General features: G+C 41.6%; 1 protein-coding gene across 1 annotated transcript; it reads left to right on the top strand.

The window, feature by feature from the left end:
* The first annotated feature begins 1332 nt into the window (after window positions 1-1332).
* TEF (TEF transcription factor, PAR bZIP family member) lies at window positions 1333-19394 on the top strand. The gene is made up of 5 exons (XM_060245385.1): window positions 1333-1588; window positions 10666-10989; window positions 14144-14364; window positions 15918-16129; window positions 18466-19394. The coding sequence occupies exons 1-5, from the start codon at window positions 1450-1452 to the stop codon at window positions 18485-18487; spliced, it is 918 nt and encodes a 305-aa protein (XP_060101368.1). The 5' UTR covers window positions 1333-1449; the 3' UTR covers window positions 18488-19394.
* Window positions 19395-21539: the final 2145 nt, after the last annotated feature.

Genomic DNA, 21539 nt, shown 5'->3' with positions numbered 1-21539 from the left:
ATCTAAACATATTGATCTATAACAGGGGCGGCCAAACTTGCTTAATGTAAGAGCCACATAAAATAAACATATGATGTCTGAGAGCCACATGAAATGAACATCAGATGTTTGAGAGCCACAAGACATGAACATCAGATGTCTGAGAGCTGAAAACACGATTGTCAGATCTGAGAGCTGGAAGGAAGGAAAACAGATGGAGGAGGGAGGTGGACGTGAAAAGAAAGCAACTCTAAGATGCTGGTTTGCTTGACTTGGAAAAGTAATTTAAGGAGGCAAATGCCCTCCAAGCTGGTCAGCAGGGCAGTGAGGGCTTTGAGAGCCACAAAATATATGTAGAAAAGCCCCAGTTTGGCCACCTCTGATCTATAAACTTAGCTTGTTATTACTATTTAGCCTTTGCATGTGTCAATACATCTTCATTTAGTTGTATGCTAATTTGCTGTTCACCTATGTAGAGGCATCTGTCAATAGATATAAAACATTAATTTCTGTGTATCTGAAGAAGTATACTTGTTTACGAAAGCTCCTATTCTGAATAAATCCTTGTTGGTCTTAAAGGTGCCACGGGACTCTGACGGTTCTGTAGGTTCAGACACAGCTACCCACCTGGATCTATGTATATACATGTAATTGTACACACACTTGTTTATATGTTAAGATGCGTCTATCCAGTCGTGCGCTTGTTCAGAAGTAAACAAGCCCCGTATACTTGCTTCCGGCATGCAATCTCTTCTCCCGTTCCCTGTTGACAGCTTGTGTTCATCCCCCTGGTCGCGGTCTCCCGTTTTGAACGCAGGGACTTGTCGAGCCTTCTCCGCGCTCGGATCCTGGATTCTGCCCCGTCTTACGTCACCTTTCCGGCCTCCCCTTCGCTTTCACGCGCAGGTAGAGAAGAGCACGGACTCCGCCTCCTCTTCCTATTGGCTGTTGCAACGATTTCACGCGCGCCTCTACACGGGCAGCCCTCCGCGGGCTCCTTTTGGGGAGCCGAAGAGCTGCGAGCGCATGCGCAGAGCGCAAGAATGCTAGAAACCTCGGCAGAGCCGCCAACGCCTGGGGCGTCAAGTGGGTGGGTCACCATGCTAATAAGTCGCTCACCCTTCACCGCACGTGCCGGATCTGCATTAAGGGGACCGTCTCGGGTAGTCGCTAGTGGTCGCGGTATTAAACTGGATCGGCCGGACCCGCCTTTTGGAAGACTTACCCAATCACAGGGCGTAGAACAAGTGGGTGGCAAAGCTGGCTTTATGAATAATAATTAGTTTGGGGCCATGGAAGGAGCTACGATCTGAAGGGGGCGCATGCGCAATTGATAGTGTCGAGTGGTGGTGTCTTTTTTCTTTTTTTTTTTCGGTGGGAGCCCTTGAGCTGGCTTCGTCTGTCGCCCCGGCCTGCCCTCCTCTCGCCTCAGGGGGAGTCTCTGCTGGCCCCCCACAGAGCGGGTACAGCATGTCCAGCCGCGCCGCGCACCACCAGGAGGCAGCGGCGGAGACTGCGGGAGCTGCTCCTCGAGAGCGGGGCCTGACGGGCGCTTTCCCGCTGGTGCTGAAGAAGCTGATGGAGAATCCGCCGAGGGACGCGCGCCTCGGTGAGGGCGGCGGGAGGGAGCGCTGCTGCCTTGGTCGTCGCTGCGGGGCGAATGCGTGTGCTGGGTGGGTGGGCGGGCGGGCGAGAGGGGAAGGGCTGGGCTGGCGCTCTCCAGTGGGGTCGGTCCCTGCCCCAGTTGCCCTTCGTGCCTGCCTGCCCCTTGGGAGAAACGAAGGGGAAGCGGTGTGGGGCTGGGCGCCTACCGAGCGCTCCTCAGTGCCTGAGGCGCTAGTGGCTTTATTTGTTTCCTTCGGCTCTTTAACTCGCCCTGTCTCAGGGGGCAGGAAACAGGGCGTCTCGCAGCGCCAGGGACCGATTCGATGATTTTGATCCTAAGTTTCCAGATGGTGCAGCTGTCAAATCACACAGGAAGAAGCCATACGCGCGCGTACACACTCGGATTCCGAGGAGAAGCCTCTTCCCCGACCCCCCATTGCGGTTGGGGATGCATTGGGAGCGCCATTTCAGGTTTTGGTGGTGGGGAGGGGAGCGAGATTCCAGTGGGTAAAGAGGCCAGGTTCAAAGGGCCCGCTTTTGTATATAGTGCAAATTAACCTGCAAGAAAATACTTCTGGCTACCTTACAGTAAACCAAAGGTGGAGATCTCTTAAGGAATGTGGTCTGAAACGACTATCCCTGACAGCATATACATTTTCCCATCCACTTTGCAAGACAGATCTAAAGAGACATTCCCGCTGACAGGTTCCCGCGGAAATGGTGATTTCACTCAGTAATTTACCAGCCTATGTGCACTGCCCTGCAATTTACCTGATTCTTTGACTACTCTTGCTGAATCGGTATGAGTGCTTTGCCTTCAATTCTGGTCTCTGCACCACAAATAGGGAGCTTAAGTATGCACAGAACTACAGGTTTTACATTCAAAGTTACCATTTGCTTAAAAAGAAAATATGGGGGTGTTAATTGGTTGAAGATTTTAGAGCTGCTGAGTCTAGGTGATATAATATGAATGGTTGAAACAAGAACTGGATCTTTGATTTATGAATTAATTTTTCCCGTATTAACCTCTATGGCTAGTTATGTATTTGATGCATTTGAAATGTAAAGGAATGATTTTGATGCTGAAATTAGTTATCTACATTTCAAGAATGCATGTGTATAGCTTCAGCTGATGCACCAAAGGTTCTGATTCTAGATAGGTTTGAAAAAGTGTATACCTGTTGATCTTAAAGAAACAAATTGTGCATGTTTATTTGCTATATTTCTAGATGGCTTTTTATTGTTGTTTAAAGCAGTTTATAATAAAGTGAACAAATTATCTCTTTCTTTTTCCTGCCTCTAATCCCAACATTCGTTGCAGTGGCTGAGTGAATGTTTTAGTCCTTCCTCCCAAGATGAGAGGTCTCTAATGTCCTAAGAGTCCAAGGAAGGAGGAGCCAGGTGCTGGTAGAATAGCAGTGATATACTTTAATATCCATGTTTTAACACACAAAACATTTTGTGGTAAAATTGTCTTTATTAATATTGGAGCTACTATAATGTTTAACTGTTTGACCGCCAGATCCGTGTTATCGCTAAACAGACCTGGAATTGTTTCTTTGTTAGATCCACTTTTACGGCAATCTTGTTTGTCATGCCTTTGTCATCAGTAAACATGGCAAATGCAAAAAGTAAATATACATCTCCAAACACGTGTTCAGAGAGTTTTGCACAGTCAGGGCTCCTCAGTGGATTTCCACTATGCTTGGCCTTTCTTGGGTTGACACCCATCTAATCTTGGGAGGGGCACCTGAAGCAGGGCCTCAAGATGACCATACTGGTCAGGCAGGTTTATAAGAGAGTAGGTGGTCTACTCAAGAAACATGTTTTCCTTTAATAATTCAGCACAGCAGAAACATGTTGATGTTGGTGTAATAGTACCCAAACAGTTTAAAGCATCTTGATATGACTTTCATTCTGACTCTATTTTGGTGATTTTTCTCTAATCATTTTTAAATTTCCCACTTTATTTTTTACAAATATATTTAGTGATGATGAGGTTGCATTTAAGTGATAGCTTCTGTCGCAGCTGATATAGTGCTATATCATGCAGTTCTCATTAAAAAAACCCAACCTGTACCAGCTGTGCTTATCTGATAAATCCCACTCACTGTTTGAAGTAGCAGCAGTTACCACAGTCTTCATGTGGGTTAATTTATGGGACTCAGGAATTCTGGAAACACTCTTATGAACGCTCAACTATTGTAGGGTTATTTTAGATTTTGCCTCTTCAGCTTACAGTTTCTCATTTCTGAGTCCATCTGTTGTAACAGTAGTAAAGAAAGACAAGGCATATAATCAGCTTGGTGAACACATACTAGACTAGCAAAATTCAGTGTTTCTGAGGTGCTTGTGAGGAGTATTATTGAGTCCTGATGTAGGACACCAGCTTTAATTTCAATATTTTAATCTTGAAGACAAATACCACATTGCATTGTGTCTTATATGTTTGCTGGAACCCTTGTAAACACGTGCGGGTCAAAGTGGGTTTCTGATTTTTAACTTTGAATGGCCCACTGAACATTTATAGTCAGATTTCTTAATCTTCAACACAATCTTTTGTTACACTGTCTTTTATATATTTCACATGAAGCTGGTTTATAGTCTATTGACATATCAAGTCAGTATCATCTACTCCAGGGGTGTTTAACTCATTTGTTAGGAGGGCCGGATCTGCCACAAATGGGACTTTGTGGGAGTGGGCTATGTGTGTCATAAAATGTAATTTGAGGCAGCAGAGATATAAACTTTATGAATGACACAAACACAATTAAAGATATTATGTTTTAACCTGAAATACAAACAGGCTGAAAACTCTTGCAATATATTGTTTAAAATGGAAAGATGGGGGAATAGTAGGATTTGGCAATGCAATTTCACAAATTAAACATCAAGAAAAAGCTCAAGGATCACAGCAGAAATTAAAAAGGGTTCTGTGCTTGGGAAAACATGAAAGGTGGGAAAATAGTGGGGATTTGGCAGTGCAGTCTTTAAAATAAAATTTCAAGAAAAAGCACAAGGAGGATCACAGCAGAAACTAAAAATATAAAATGTTCTGAGCCTGGGAAAGCAATGAAATGGCATTGCAAGCTTCTCTCCACCTGTTCTCAGGTTCACTGAGCAGAGACAAGTTGGCTCGAAACATCAACCCTTTATTTACAAGGACACAACTCCAGGAAGCATGAGCTTCAACTGGCCATAGGAAGGCTGAAACAGCACAGACAAAGTTGTAAGGAAAATGTGGAATGGGTTTTCCATTAAGGTCTCTGGGCCCTATCTATCTGGGTACAGAGATTTTAATGGAAAATCTACTCCACCTTTTCTTTGCAACTTTTTTCATGCTGCAGTCAGACAAGGCAGAAAGAACAGGGAACTTCAGCAGCCTTGGAACTTCAAAGGATAAGGACGGGAGAGGGAGAAAAGAGCCTGGTGGGCCTGATTAAAACCCTGGGTGGGCCAGTTCTGGCCCATGGGCCAGACATATGACACCCTTGATGTACCCAAACTGGCAGCAGTTCTCCAGAGTTTCAAGTAGACTTTTCCCACATCCCCTATCGTTTGATCATTTTTTCCTTAAGTAAGGAAAGCAGGGATTGAACATGGGTCTTTCTCCATGCAAATCATGTGCTCAACCAGTGAGGCACAATGTTTCCCCAGGGCTTTTCATCTTTTCTGGCTCTCTTGAAAGCGCTAAGCCAGGGGTGGCCAAACTTCCTTAAAGTAAGAGCAACATGGAATAAACATCTGAAATTTGAGAGCCGTAAGACATGAACGTCAGATGTTTGAGGGCCAAGACAGGCAGGCAAATAGATGGGGGAAGGAGGGAGAGATGGAAAGAAAGCAACTTTAACTTTAAATGCATTCTCCAAGCCGCTAGCTGGCTTGCTTGGAGAAGTGATTTAAAGAGAGAAATGCCTTCTCCAAGCCAGCCAATGGTGTGGTGGATGCTTTGAGAGCCATACTGTTAGTGTGAAAAAGCCGCATGTGGCTCACAAGCTGTAGTTTGGCCACCCCGGGCTAAGCTAAGTTTCATTCTTGAAATGCAAAATAATAAACAACTTTGATTTTAATTTATTGCATTATCTAGCTACCTTCATTTGTATCTCACCACTTTGTCTAAAAATGGATACTAGGATCAGACTGTTAGAACTCAAAACATAATTATGCCCTGAGTGCACCATATTGCATTTTGATAACTCAGAGTTTAACAAGTTATTGTATTATAGTCAAACAATATCTAGCAAAATGATTTAAATCAAGACTGTCCCCTTGGTTGAAATTTATGAATCATTGGCATAAAAAGTATAGTGATGGATTTTTTTTCTGCTGGAAAACAAGTTACGTGGGGCGCTTGTGGGCTTATTAAATGTTTGTTTGCAATGATTTGTTCACTGTAAATATTGCTTGGTGACCTTGAGTCTCTTAATAAGTTTTGGTTTAACCTACATCACAAAGTTGTGGAGATTAAATGAGAAGTCTGGATGTATGAATGGTATATATTATTTTTCTAATCATTTCTATGTTTTACTGTAGCTATTCGAAAATGTTTTTTTTTTAAAGTTTCTATTTGCTTATAGACAAAATACAAACAATTAAAAAATACAGTCATAAAATGACCACGTATTTGCATTCAGTTGTCAGAACAAACTCCACTGTTGTGTTGTGTATGAATGGAGCTTATTGCTGTGTTCATATATGCATCTGCTCCATCTCCTTATTGTGTGGAGCATGAAGCATCCTGGCTTGTGGGTAAGCAAATTCTGATTCATTGGGGCACCTGCATTCATATGTCATGGGAAAACAGGCCCTCTATGCAAGAAGGGAGGATGAAAACACATGCACTCAGCAATAAATTGTTTTTGTGTGCAGATTCTGCTTAATTGGAGTTTAAATTTCTTAGCAGCCTCAAAACAATGGAGCAATGAAATAATTCCTAAGACATCAGTAATATTTGAAATTAAATAGTATGCTATTTGCTATGAATTTCCTAGAAGGAATGGTAGGATAAAATGTAATAAGCAGGGTGGATCTTAACGTATTCTCTTTCCCTAATTATCATTTATCTCGGTATTGCCTTCATTTTGCTGACATCTTTCTATTCTTCTTTCTCCCATCCCTGCCTTCATCAGGCTCTTCATTCTCTTCACATGGAATGTTTCCCCTTCTGATATACACATTTCCATTTATTGTATCCCTTGATAATCTCCATTCTCTTTGCTGTCAAAATTTCTTACCTACCTTTTGTCTGTGAGTCTGTAGACTTGGTATGTGCTTTATTGTTATCTCATGTAAAATGCTTTATTTTTGAAATGATAAATAAAAATCACCCACTTCATTATTAAAATGTTTTTATTATGTGTATCCAGGTATGTCCAAGATGGGTCACAACAACATTAAATAATTCATTAAAAACAAAATCAGTTACAAACAGCTGCAGCAAAATCTAAGTCAGGATCACACCTGCTGTAAAACCAATATAAAAAGGTAGATTAAAATTAGATAATAAAATCGTTAAAATAATTCAACATTTGGATAGAGACAAAACTCATTCTGTCGCTCTGTCTGTGTGTGTGTGTGTGTGTGTGTGTGTGTAGAGAGAGAGCTCTCAAGTCACAGCTAACATGGCAACCCCAGCAAGGGGCTTTCAAGAAAATGTGAAGCAGAGGTGGTTTGCTATTGCATTCCTCTGCATAATCTTCCATAGTAGCCTCTCTTCCAAGTACTGACCCTGCTTAGTTTTCAATATCTGTCAAGATGGGGCTATACCATGCTACCTTCCCTCCTGACAAAACAGTACCAAAAGCACATTGAAATAAAAATGAAGCCAAATAGTCGGATGAGAACAGAGCATGTTCATTGCACTGAATATCCAATTTAAATTTAGGATTTCAGGAAATTGCCGTTGCAAGGGGCAACCATATTTTTATATTATACTGTAAATTACCTAATTTATTGAAAGTTATTCCTATAGTAAAATCACAACATAGCCAACCTCTTCTTTTAAAACCTGCGGGCATGTCTTTTGGTTTATTTTGGATGTTAGCTAGCATTCTCCCAGATCTCTTCCCTCTTTCAAATACCCTTTGATTTAGAAAACGAAGAATTGGAGATATGTTATTATAAAGTGAAACTTCAAAACAGTTCTTTCTCACATTCATTTCTTTCTTCCAAGCAGTCTAACAGACCTCTGAGATTGTTTAGTTTGAAACTTATCCAAGGCTGATGAGCTTCGTAGGTGACCTTCATTTTTACAGTTCAGTTCATGTGGATGAAACAGATACACTGGTTTGCAAACCATATCAGTTTATGAACCATGAAACAGCCAAAATTTGTGATGAACTTTAGTTCATCAGCTGATTCATGCCCATCCCTAGACATTCACACTTGAGCAGGGGGTTGAACTTCTGACAGCCAGTTCTCTGTCCACTATATCAGAATTAATCTAAGTTGACTACAGGTTGTGTTTATAGCCAAAAAGCAATGTCATATGTATTTGTTTATTTTTTCCCTGCAACTCCTATGGAGGTGATGGAATTTTTTTCCGGAATTTACACATTAATGGAGAATAAATGTGAGTGTGGGTAGATCAGCAATAGCTAAAATGTATGTTGGCAGTTCTCTCAAAATACTGAATGTTTGAGAAAATAAATATAATGCATAAATGACTTTGGTATTTTCCTGGAGTGCAAGCTGAGCTGGGAGTTGGGGTACTGTGCTATAGTGGTTCTGATATTACTTGGCTGACCTCTTCTAGAAGGTGATGCTTAGGGACTCCTGCTCAGCCCTATGTCATTTAAGCTGTGGGTCACACAGAAATCTAAACTAAATCTAAATCTAATATTCAAATATATTAGAAGTAGGAAACCAGCCAGGGAGGCAGTGGGGCCCTTGGATGACCATGGGGTAAAAGGATTACTGAAGGAGGATAGGGAAATGGCTGAAAAGCTAAATGAATTTTTTGCCTCCGTCTTCACTGTAGAAGACGAGAACTTTTTGCCCGCCCCAGAACCACTAATTTTGGAAGGGGTGTTGAAAGACCTGAGTCAGATTGAGGTGACAAATGAGGAGGTCCTACAACTGATAGACAAATTAAAAACTAATAAGTCACCGGGTCCGGATGGCATACATCCGAGAGTTCTGAAGGAACTCAAAGTTGAACTTGTGGATCTTCTAACAAAAATCTGTAATCTTTCATTGAAATCTGCCTCCATTCCTGAGGACTGGAAGGTAGCAAATGTCACCCCCATCTTTAAAAAAGGTTCCAGAGGAGATCCGGGAAACTACAGGCCAGTCAGTCTGACTTCAATACCGGGAAAGTTGGTAGAAACCATTATCAAGGACAGAATGAGTAGGCACATTGATGAACACGGGTTATTGAGGAAGACTCAGCATGGGTTCTGCAAGGGAAGATCTTGCCTCACTAACCTGTTGCATTTCTTTGAGGGGGTGAACAAACATGTGGACAAAGGAGACCCGATAGATGTTGTTTACCTTGACTTCCAGAAAGCTTTTGATAAAGTTCCTCATCAAAGGCTCCTTAGAAAGCTTGAGAATCATGGAGTAAAAGGACAGGTTCTCTTGTGGATCAAAAACTGGCTGAGTAATAGGAAGCAGAGAGTGAGTATAAATGGGCAGTCTTCGCAGTGGAGGACGGTAAGCAGTGGGGTGCCGCAGGGCTCGGTACTGGGTCCCATGCTTTTTAACTTGTTCATAAATGATTTAGAGTTGGGAGTGAGCAGTGAAGTGGCCAAGTTTGCGGATGACACTAAATTGTTCAGGGTGGTGAGAACCAGAGAGGATTGTGAGGAACTCCAAAGGGATCTGTTGAGGCTGGGTGAGTGGGCGTCAACGTGGCAGATGCGGTTCAATGTGGCCAAGTGCAAAGTAATGCACATTGGGGCTAAGAATCCCAGCTACAAATACAAGTTGATGGGGTGTGAACTGGCAGAGACTGATCAAGAGAGAGATCTTGGGGTCATGATAGATAACTCACTGAAAGTGTCAAGACAGTGTGCGTTTGCAATAAAAAAGGCCAATGCCATGCTGGGAATTATTAGGAAGGGAATTGAAAACAAATCAGCCAGTATCATAATGCCCCTGTATAAATCGATGGTGCGGTCTCATTTGGAGTACTGTGTGCAGTTCTGGTCGCCGCACCTCAAAAAGGATATTATAGCTTTAGAGAAGGTGCAGAGAAGGGCAACTAGAATGATTAAAGGGCTGGAGCACTTTCCCTATGAAGAAAGGTTGAAACGCTTGGGACTCTTTAGCTTGGAGAAACGTCGACTGCGGGGTGACATGATAGAGGTTTACAAGATAATGCATGGAATGGAGAAAGTAGAGAAAGAAGTACTTTTCTCCCTTTCTCACAATACAAGAACTCGTGGGCATTCGATGAAATTGCTGAGCAGACAGGTTAAGACGGATAAAAGGAAGTACTTCTTCACCCAAAGGGTGATTAACATGTGGAATTCACTGCCACAGGAGGTGGTGGCGGCCACAAGTATAGCCACCTTCAAGAGGGGTTTAGATAAAAATATGGAGCACAGGTCCATCAGTGGCTATTAGCCACAGTGTATGGAGCACAGGTCCACCAGTGGCTATTAGCCACAGTGTATGTGTGTATATAACATTTTTTGCCACTGTGTGACACAGAGTGTTGGACTTGATGGGCCGTTGGCCTGATCCAACATGGCTTCTCTTATGTTCTTATGTTCTAAACTAGGGTTGCCAGCCCCCAGGTCCTGGCAGGGGTTCCCCCACTTTTGGGGGCTTCAGTCTGCTGCTAGCCAGCTGACCAGTGGGGGAAGCCCTGCCCCAAGCACTACCAACCACTCTTCTTCCTCTCTTCCTGTGAGATTTAAAAGGCTCTTCAGCTGATCAGTGGGCAGCATATGGCCTGATCAGCTGGAGAGACCTTTAGATCTTGTAAGGCTGCCTGCTGCATTGGTCACATCATATTTGGACCATGGTGTTTCTAATAAACTGATAGGTAAATAATAATAAAACTTGTTATAGAATATAGATATTTCTTTAATCTTCTAAACTTCTTTGGGGGTTTTTGTTGTTTTTGTTTTTTAGATAAAGAGAAAAAGGAAAAATTTGAGGAAGATGAAGCAGCAGCTGCTAGTACAATGGCAGTCTCAGCCTCCCTCATGCCTCCGATCTGGGACAAAACCATTCCTTATGATGGGGAGTCTTTTCATCTGGAGTATATGGACTTGGATGAGTTCCTTTTAGAGAATGGGATCCCTTCCAGTCCTAATCACTTGGACCTAAATCAAAACCCACTCCTGCCTGTGGCTGAACTGGAAGGAAAAGAACCTGCCAGTGCTTCTACTACATCCCCAGCATCCCCATCTTCCACAGTGGTGTTCCAGCCATCAGAAACTACTGCAAGTGAAGGTAGGTATAACTCAAAAGGAGCAAGCAATGCCTTATGAAATTGTCTGAGACATGTTCTGCTCCTGGGCTAGTTGTTACAGATTTAGACATCAGCATTGATTTTTCATGTAACTTTTGGTTTTTGCCACTTCACATTTTCTTCAGTAAAAATCAATTAGATATGTTTGCCTGTTGCTTCATAATCAGTAGTAATTTACTGTAAAAATGTATGTGTCTGAAAAGACAAGTGTGAGTAAAAGTCATTCTAACTTATTCTTATCTAACACACAAGAGCTTTGATCCATGTTATGTAGTCTCTAATTCAGAATATAGACATTAGCCATTGAGTTTCAGGCCCAAAGTGAAAAATTGCTTCTTAGTTGTTATATTTTTGAGATATATCATGATCAAGGAATCAGAGACCAATACCAATAGATACTTTCTTCAAAAGATTAGGTAGCTAGCCCCCACTATTGTGATCAGCAAATCCTGGTGTTCAGAGGATGTGTTTTCTGATAATGGCTGAACTCCAAACAATGCTTACTGTGTATCTTTTATAAGGTGCTTGTAGTGGATAATTCTGCTGTGGCACACAAATGTGGTTCCCTAGATGGTGGTGATAAACCCTAGCTACTGTTAGACTGATTATTTTATTATTCTTTGTACCTTCTCTGGAGCCCCTTAGCATGGCAGTGGTATCAAACCATGGACTGGTTTTCACACTTTTCCTCACACAGTTACTTCTAAGACTATCATGAAGTGACCTCTTTATGATTTAAAACATATAGGTACAAGTCCATTCAGTGGTTTGATCTTATGATGAGAGTGTCTTCTGGCACCCCATGAGGGAAAATGTTGGAAATTACCCTAATTGCAGTAATTATGCTTCAGGAGTCTGCACAGAATGCCCTGCATTCTGATGGAAAGTTGTAACTCTACTTAGGATTGTTCTTTATGAAAGCTGCACTTCTAAGTCCATTGAAGTCGGTGGGCTTAAGAAGCTATAACTACTTAAGTTTGAACTGTTAAGTCTCCTACTGCAACAGGTTATGCTTTTGAACATAATGCTCTATGGCACAAAGCCTACAACTTGATGCGTACTTAAAGTGCTCTAAATGGTTGCTAGGAGGTGATACATGGAGAAGAGACGTATGCTTCTTGTGTGAGATAGTATTAATTCAAGCCAGCTTTCCAGAAGAAGAGTGAATCTTGATTTTAATTTTGAGGAAGCAGACTCTTTTGGTATGCCAGGGTTCTGTGCGTTTCTGACGAAAGGAATCTTGTGAGACTTTGCTTGGGTTTCTTGAACCAATGCAGTGAGGCGAAGTTCTAAGACTGGAGTTCTTTAGTGGAGTCTTATTTGAGAGTATGTTATATAGGCATATCATTTATAGGAGGTATGAAATGTTGAATGCTTTCATAATTTTAAAGAGCACACTGCTCTAATGTGAGTCTGTCTACACACTTAAGATTTTGCATGGTGACCCCAAAATTATGAAAACTTACATTGAGCCTTCTGTTACAATATTTTGTCATTAGAGAAAAACTGTTTGGTCTCCTGACATAAATGACATTTGCTTTAAGTCTTTATGAGCGTTTTCGCACTAGCGTTTACTCCGGCGTAGCACCCCATTTACCTCCGGATCTTTTCCTGGTTTTCCCACCTGTTGCTCCGGCGCTGCGGTTTGCTCCAGCGCTTCAGGGGTTTCACGCCGGAGTATGTTTTTCAACATCCTTCCAGAGTTTTTGAAAACCTCCGGATCCACACCGGATCCACTCCTCGGAGTTTGCTGTGGGAAATCCATCCACGCCGGATCGACTGCTTTGTGGGCGTCACCCTCTCCCTTTCCGTCCTCCCACCCCATCCACCCCCTTGGCCAATCATCAGCCATTCGCGGCGCTTCCCAAAAGTGCCCGCATGGCCATTTTTTTTAAACTTCATATTTCTTGCGTAATAGCGATATTTCGAAATTAACAAAAAAAACAAACCCTCCTGCGTTATTTCGCTGTTGCGTTATCTCGCAACTACATTATACATTGTTGGGGGGGGAGAAATCTAGTGCCAGCGCGGGCCAAAGCGTTCATGTGTGTGTGTTTTAAAAAGGCAATGCCTCCCTCAGCTGTGCCACCAGGATTTCTGGACCTGCACAAAATCGCCATGTATAAAATGGGAAGTTGGAGTCCTGCATTCTTCTCCCTGGCTACATTCCGCTCGGTTAGAAAATAGACGCGAGCTCGCTCTTCACATGCGCCACAGAAGGGGAAGGAGAGAATGGGGCGGGGGGGGGGAGCTCTGGCGGCAGGAATCAGTCAGGTCCCCGTTGCAAGCGCCAGCCAGGGAGGGGAAAGAGCGCAGAGGAAATCCCAGCTTCGCCACCCGGGAGGGAGCGAGGCTGGGAAAGGAAGAAGCTGCCACACACACACACACCCCTCGATTTCTCTCTCTTCGTTATTGCGATATTTCGCAACTTCAGAATTTGGGGGGGGAATCTAGTGCTAGGATTCTCCACTGTGAATGCTTCTGTTAATACATAAAGGGCTGTGGAGGATCCTACAGCTACAGCCAATCCATGAGCAGAAGCAGCACACGTGATGCGGTTTGTCCACGAAAAGAAGGGGAAGGAACAGCTGTGACTGCTCGATGTTACGTTATTACGTCCTTACGCAACCAGACTTGCGCTTAAAAAAAAATGATTGACAGGGCATCGAACTCAAGTCGATGCCAGTGGGAAAACGATTTGAGCCGGGGCTTCATGGAAAGCGACTCCGCAAATGAGTCCATGTGCGAAAACGAGGAAAATGAGCCGGACATAATTGCGCCGTGGCATAAGGGGAGCAAACGCTAAGTGCGAAAACACCCTATGTTTGTCAACCCCGTTAAGTTGCTTGATGCCCTTAAGTGCCTGTTAAGGTTGCTTGTTGCCCTTAAAAATAATCTGTTTTGATTGTTCATCTGTTTTGTTCATTGTATTGTTAATTGGTACTTTTTTAAAGTCTCCCCCCCCCCCCTTTTTAAGTAGGGGCCTTGGGGGCTTAAATTAGCCAAGGGTATAATTGTTAAAAAGTCAATAATAAAACAATCTTTCCTGCAACTGGCCCCTTTGTGGCCTATTGTTTGTCTTTTGCTTTTTTACTTATACTGACCAGCTGTTGCATTGTTTCCTGCCTTTGCCAGAATCCTCGCCTGATAGTGAGAGACTGACTCCCAGCCCCATTGATCCAGACTGTGTTGAGGTTGATGTGAATTTCAACCCCGATCCTGCTGATTTAGTGCTCTCTAGTGTACCTGGAGGTGAGCTCTTCAACCCTAGAAAGCACAAATTTGCTGAAGAGGACCTGAAACCACAGCCAATGATTAAAAAAGCCAAAAAGGTTTTTGTCCCAGACGATCAGAAGGTAATAGGCTTACTTAAATTCTTCTCTCATGTGTCTTTAAAATGTTATTATTTAATGGAAAGTAATAAGGAACCCTGTGGCACAGAGTGGTAAGCTGCAGTACTGCAGTCCAAGCTTTGCTCACGACCTGAGTTCAATCCCAGCGGAAACTGAATTCAGGTAGCCGGCTCAAGGTTAACTCAGCCTTCCATCCTTCCGAGGTCAGTAAAATGAGTACCCAGCTGGGGGTAAAGTGTATATGACTGGGGTAGGCAATGGTAAACCACCCTGTAAAAAGTCTGCCGTGAAAATGTCATGATCCACTGTCACCCCAGAGTTGGAAACAACTGGTGCTTTCTTTCCACCTCTCACTCCCCATCTCTCTCTCTCTAATCTCCCTCCCCTCCCTCCCTTCCTTCTCTCAAACATCTGACATTCATGTCTGCAGCTCTCAAACATCTGCCACTTATTCTCTGTGGCTCTTATGTCAAGCAAGTTTGCCCCCCCCCCCACCTAGTAGAGTGTCTGCAGGAGAGGGCAACATGAACCAGGGAGAGAGATTTCCCTTGGAGGTCAGAGGAAAGAGGGCCCCTAAAGAAGGTTGATGGGGGAGAGGTGGATTCCTGAGACCTCTTCCTGTTTTCTGACCCTGCTGACCCTTTACCTTGAATATTCAGAATATTTTTTCCCAAAGCTGGTTAAAAAATATTTTTTTCAAGGCTGGCTTCCTCACTGCTGGGGTAACTGTTCAACACAGAGGAACCACGGCTCAATGGTCGAGTGTTCGCTTTGCATGCAATTGATCCCAAGTTCAGTCCCCAGCATCCCCACTTAAAAGATTCGTGTAGTAGGTGATGGTAAAGAATCTCTGCCTAAGACCCTGAGAGCTGCTGCCAGTCAGACTAAACAATACTGGCTCTGACAGGACATGTTCAGTGATGTTGCTTTTCTTTACAGTACTAGTTTTTTCTGTGGTTAGCTCTTTTTTGACTTTTTGGGTTTATTTTTGCTGGGACACAGGCAGGGCTTTTTTTGTAGCAGGAACTCCTTTGCATATTAAGCCACACATCCCTGATATAGCCAATCCTCCAAGAGCTTACATGGCTCTTAGTACAGGGCCTAATGTAAGCTCCAGGAGGACTGACTACATCAGGGGTGTGTGGCCTAATATGCAAAGGAGTTCCAGCTACCAAAAAAGTCCTGGACACAGGTATTAGAAATGTGAACATGTTTTTATCACATTAGGTCATCCATGGTTCAGTCTCCCAGCACTGACATTTTAGTCTTAACACATCAGTTATCAGCATTTAGGGTTCATCATAGTTTAAAATAATTGGAGAAAACCTCTCTGTTGTACCTGTAAATTCATCTGTTAAACTATTCCTAAGGGGACCTGGGTTTTATTTGTTTTGGGTTGTTGTTGAAAATAGCCTGGTAAGCTTCTCAGAATGATAAAATTTTGTATTTTCTGAATGTTAAGCGAGTCTTTACCAAGTTTGTACAAGAGAGTTCTGGGAGAAAGATAATTGCTTTGTGGATTTTAAATAACTGTCTAACTGATATCTTCTCTCTAGGATGAAAAGTATTGGTCAAGGCGGAAGAAGAATAATGTGGCAGCCAAGCGATCCCGTGATGCTCGGCGACTGAAAGAGAACCAGATCACAATCCGAGCTGCCTTTCTGGAGAAAGAGAATACAGCGCTGAGGACAGAGGTGGCAGAGCTGCGGAAGGAAGTGGGAAAATGCAAGAACATTGTCTCTAAATATGAGAGCAGATATGGATCCTTGTAAGCAACCCATCTTCCCTTATTTTGTCCATTGGATCTCTCTGCTTTCTGTAGTGGCTTCCAAAAATAATGTTAGTAAAGCATTTTGTATTGTGCTTCCCTGACAAAGATCACCTCTGCTGATGCTACTTGGTCAGAATATTTTCTGGTGTTTGTCTTAATACATGTCAGAATTTTGTACAGTTTAACACACAGAATTTGGCATTGCTAATCCAGGAACACTACTTTGATTACTGGAGAAATACAGTTTTATTTGTCTAGAATGTTGGACTAATGGAGCTTTTGCTGTTCTCACCTCTATTTGGAAGAGAAGGGAAATGATGTCAAAAAACTTCCCTTTTGGATTCAAGCCAATGTTATAGTATGGAAGAAAAGGCACTGAGTAATCATGAATAATTGCTTGTGTGAAATCGTTTAAAAAGCAGAATGATTGCAAATTTTCCCTTGTTATCTTGAGAATAGGTAGGCATCCTTTTTCAGTCCTGGGAATTCTGATTCCATGGGGACAGCAATATCTTTACCTATTGTAAACACATTATCCTTTTAATTGATTGACCTACAGATCATAACTTCTGCCTCTAAACCACTTGCATTAGACAGAAGAACTTGTAATGAACATGTGACTCACTTAAATGACTACATTCATTGGATATACATTCCTGTACTTTGTTCGGCAGTAGAGTGTATTGATTTATTAACAGCAACAAGCTACAATGTAAGAGTAGTATGAATGTTGGGACTGCCTGAAGAAGATGAATTGCAGATTTATACCCTGCCCTTCCCTCTGAGTTAGAGACTCAGAGTGGCTTACAATTTCCTATATCTTCTCCCCCCACAACAGACACCCTGTGAGGTGGGTGGGGCTGGGAGGGCTCTCACAGCAGCTGCCCTTTCAAGGACAACCTCTGCTAAAGCTATGGCCATTCCAGCAGGTGCAAGTGGAGAGCTTGCTTAGGGCCTATCCCAGTGATGCTTTGCCACATGCAGAGGCCTCCAGACAAATATAAAGAATGACCGTCTTGATATGAAACTACTTAATTTTATTATTTCCTGGACTGCCTGACATCAGGTTTTTCCATGATAGCTGCCTCTCAAGCACATTTTTGATCTCATAATCAACAAAACAATAAACAAAACTTGAGTTTTCCACTAGTTTATAACAGGTGCTTGTGTCCTCCATCAGTAGTGCATGATGCTAGAGTGATGTACATTCAGGTATAACACCAGGGATCTTCTAGACCATCAACTGCAAGGATGAATAAGAATGGGGGGGTTTTGCTGTCAAGTCACAGCTGACCTTTGGAGACATGATGGGGTTTTCAAGGCAAGAGACATTCAGAGATGGTTTGCCATTGCCTGCCTCTGCATCATGACCCTGGTACTCCTTGGTGGTTTCCCTTTCAAACCCAGGCCTATCCAGGTCAGGGCTGACTGATTAAGATGGAAATAAGTGCGTACCTAAACTTTATATTGGAACCAATTAATATGTTCAGGTCCATGTATTAGAATGCATATGATAATCAGAATTACAGATTTTGAAGCACCTTCTATATCGGAATCATCAAAGAGAGGGAGAAGTCTGAATGTTTGAACTGTCTGTTGAAGATAGAAAATAAAACAATGGCACCTTACACTCAGCAAAATTTATTCCAACCTCAGGTTTCATCACATGCATGAAATTTACATCTTGAAAATGATGTTTCTGTCCCTGAATTAGAGACAGTGGGGACACTACAGTTATTCTAGGACAGGATCAGTGCTCTTTCTAAGCTGTGGAGTCTTGTGAGCAAAAATTCTACTTTGTGAGCTATTGGTATTCAAGTTATAAGCAACTGCATATGCTAGTTTGTTCTGGGACCATTTTTCCTGAGCTAAGACAAAAATGTGTGGGCTGGAGGTTAAAAAACTGAGCTAGCTCACACTAACTCATCTTACAGGGGACACTGGACAGGAGTACTTAGCAATACCAAAAGCCTTTCTTTACAGCCTTTGTTCTTTTTAATAGGGCGGTCAAATCAGTTTCAGAAAAGTCACCAGGACTTAGGATGAATTATCAGTTAAAACAGTAGCTTTTTATGGAAAAGAGAAGCAGCCTCCTCTAATCCTCTGTAATTAGTGTACATTTACTAGGATTATTGTTCCCTTCATGATTACATTTGTCCCATTTAAACTGGCTTTATTGTTAGTGCTAGTTTAATGTTCCCCATATAGCTTCCTTTTATAATGGGGAATTGGTGACGTCCCAGAGAATGCAATGTAATAAGATATTGTTACTAATATATATATATATATATATATGCATATATAGTCACATTCTTGCTTTGCTTTGTTTAAAGCGACTTATCCGATTCCGAGTGATGCAACCTTAAAGACTTTTAAAATCACAAAGAAACTAAAACTACACATGAAACCACCTGTCGTCAGAGTGAACAGTGACAGATGTGAGGTATTCTACACAAACAACTGATGATGACCCAGCTTCCCTGCAAGTACCTCATCTGAACTACCTAAGGGCTGAGCATGATGAAAAGGCTAAGGTCTCTAATGTTACACTTCTTTTCGTACTGCTGTTTTACCTTGTAACCACAGCTTGCAGTACAGTTAATTAACTCTTTTCAGTTACACTTGGTGCTCATGTCCTTGAGTTCAGTTTGATAACGAATAAGTGGTGTTTGGGGAGATGATGGGAGAAAATGGCGAGTCTTAATTGAAAAAAGGCTTAAACTATAATTCTTCAAGAATTTTGTGTTCTCATCTCTGTGCTTTATAATGAATATTAATATTGCAGCTAGATCCTGTTAAGCTGTTATATCCTGTTCTCTTGGAGTGGAAACAGAAGAAATACGTTTTAATATGATAAAGTAGAGCCCATATAATGATTGAAATTGAAATAATGGGAAATGTTTTCACAATTTACTCTTTACCATAATCTAGAAGACATTTTTATTTCCTTTTTTCATACACTGCAAAAAAAACCCCCTCCATTGTTCAGTTCCATCCTTCCTGCTGTCACTTTCTTTTGGAGGAGGGGATACAAGAGTTATCTACTCTTTTGGTGGACCTCCTGATGACACCTGGGTCTGGCCACTGTGTGACAGAGTGTTGGACTGGATAGGCCATTGGCCTGATCTAGCATGGCTTCTCTTATGTTCTTATGTTTAGGTTTTTTATCTTATTGAAAAAAATTGTATCAAGTCATCAAAAATGACGGAAGCTTCTTCTGGTTGTGTCAGCTGCGTAAAATTTATAATTCTGATTTTCACCTCTTCCTGGCAATGTACAGTATTAATGTTAGCAACTTTTATTCTTTCCTTCCATTATTTCCCTCTGAAACATATTTTAAATGTCACTGAGTGCCTCACTAAGCATGATAGACATTGGAGTTTTGGACCATCATATAGGGCACAGTGCAGAGCACAGTGAAATCCCTTTCAATATGCCTGCCTATAAGGCAGGAAAAATTAAGTGGCCTGGAGAGAGCAAAGTAGGCTGTGCAAAAGTATTTCCTATGTAATATGTCTTACCAGTGCTGTAGAAGTTACACCCTGAGCATGATCTACAAGAAATTTCATAATGTGTCAAAAGTATGAAATATTTCTAGTAAAATATTGATGGATATAGTAAAACTAGCAGAAAAGGAAGTTAAGAATAAATTGATATATTTATTAATAAAAGTACCTTGTAGCACTGGGGAGAAATAGTCTCTAGAGTGGACATATTTTTTTTCAGATACTTAGCCAAATGGTTCTTAAGATTATAGGAGCCATACAGCCGTATCAACAAACTTCCATCACTGGATGCTGTGGACATTGGAGCTCAAGGGCTTAAAGTGATGTTGAATTCTGAAGTTGGAACTGGCAGGCAAGTTCCAACAAAGCTATGCTAGTAGATGAGATTTTGTATAATCCTGATTTTGTCTGCTGATTCAGTGTTCAGTCCCAACAAAATCTTCTGCTCAAATGTAGATTTTAATTGTTTCTAATTGTTAAGACAATATGCATATTGTATAAAATGTTTTTGACTCTGGACTGTTAATAAGAGTCTTAAATATATGACATAATTAGGAGGATTAAATGTACCAGGGGAAAAAAGGATTTGACAGATCAGAATCTGTTAACAACCTCTCTATAATTTGTGTTCAGACCATAATTTTCAGTACCTGATCTTACATTGCACATATAGCTTTCAGAGATGCTTAATCACTTAATATTCTTCTGCCGTACCTTTGGGAAGATGGCATAAATGAACAGTAATGTAAAAAATTGGTTTTGCATTAATTTTCATGTTTTCCCATGTTAGCAAAAATAATGGAATATTCTTGCTGTATTGTATACCTTCCTCTCCCTGAAAAAGTTGTAATAGTGAAAGCATTCCTGATGACCTCCATCTGTAAAATCTTAAGCAGTATAATTTTAAATCAAATCTCCCACTTCATCCACAATGATACTGGGAGGATTTGCATTCAGAGCTCATGTTAGACTTGGCTGCAAAGGTTACACATGAGTGCTCCTGCATCTTTGTGCAGAAAATCAGCTTCACTCATTTCTGATGGAATAGTTTGAACTCTTAATCATCTTTATGTGCTTCATTTCTCTTCTCTTAAAATATGTCTCTCTCTGCTGTAGAATATACATAATGTAGCATAATTTGTTTCACATTTACTGCTGTTTTCCTTTTGCAACCCATTCCATTCTGGTAACTAGTTTACACTGATAACAGTAGGAGATTAATCATCTTCTTTGCTTGTCAAGTCACAGCTGACTTCTGGTGACTCCATGAAGTTTTCAAGGCAAGGCATTCAGAGGTAGTTTGCCATTTCCTTTTTCCCTGTCACAGCCCTGCTATTGGTGGTCTCCCTTCCAAATACTGACCAGGGCTGACCATGCTTAGCTTCTGAGATCTGATGAGATTGGGCTAGCCTAGGCTATCCAAGTCAGGGCATTCAATAGTGTCTAAACTCAATTGTCCAATGCAGTAGTTTAAATTCAGGAAGTAATTGTGTAGACTTTGTTCCTATTTAATTGCATAGTTATATGACTTCTAATAGAAAACAGCTGTGCAATCTGTATGACTGCCATTTTTAGGAAGAGCTGGTGCAACAGTAAGTTCTGAGCAGCCAAGAGATAGATGTTAACAACTTTAAAATGATTTATTCTAAACAATAGGAAGATAAAATTTCATATTAAGCCAGTAGTCTTTGAGTTAACTTTTGTAGGTTATTCTGTTCTTTATTTTAACAGAGTTTGCCCTGTAAAATAAACAAGGCATTTTTTTTTTTTTAAATTTAGGAGCTCATCTTCCTCATGTTTAAGTCTGCGGGGAGAAATGTCTCCTAACCGTGAATAGGCTTAGCATAGGCATTTAGTCTCTGGTACTGAATCTGAATTATTGAGGTTTTTATTCCCATGTA

This window comes from Heteronotia binoei, chromosome 8 (assembly GCF_032191835.1).
Source record: "Heteronotia binoei isolate CCM8104 ecotype False Entrance Well chromosome 8, APGP_CSIRO_Hbin_v1, whole genome shotgun sequence".
Taxonomy (NCBI): Eukaryota; Metazoa; Chordata; class Lepidosauria; order Squamata; family Gekkonidae; genus Heteronotia; species Heteronotia binoei.
The sequence above is the reverse complement of the archived record's forward strand: the minus strand, read 5'-3'. Positions and strand labels throughout refer to the sequence as shown.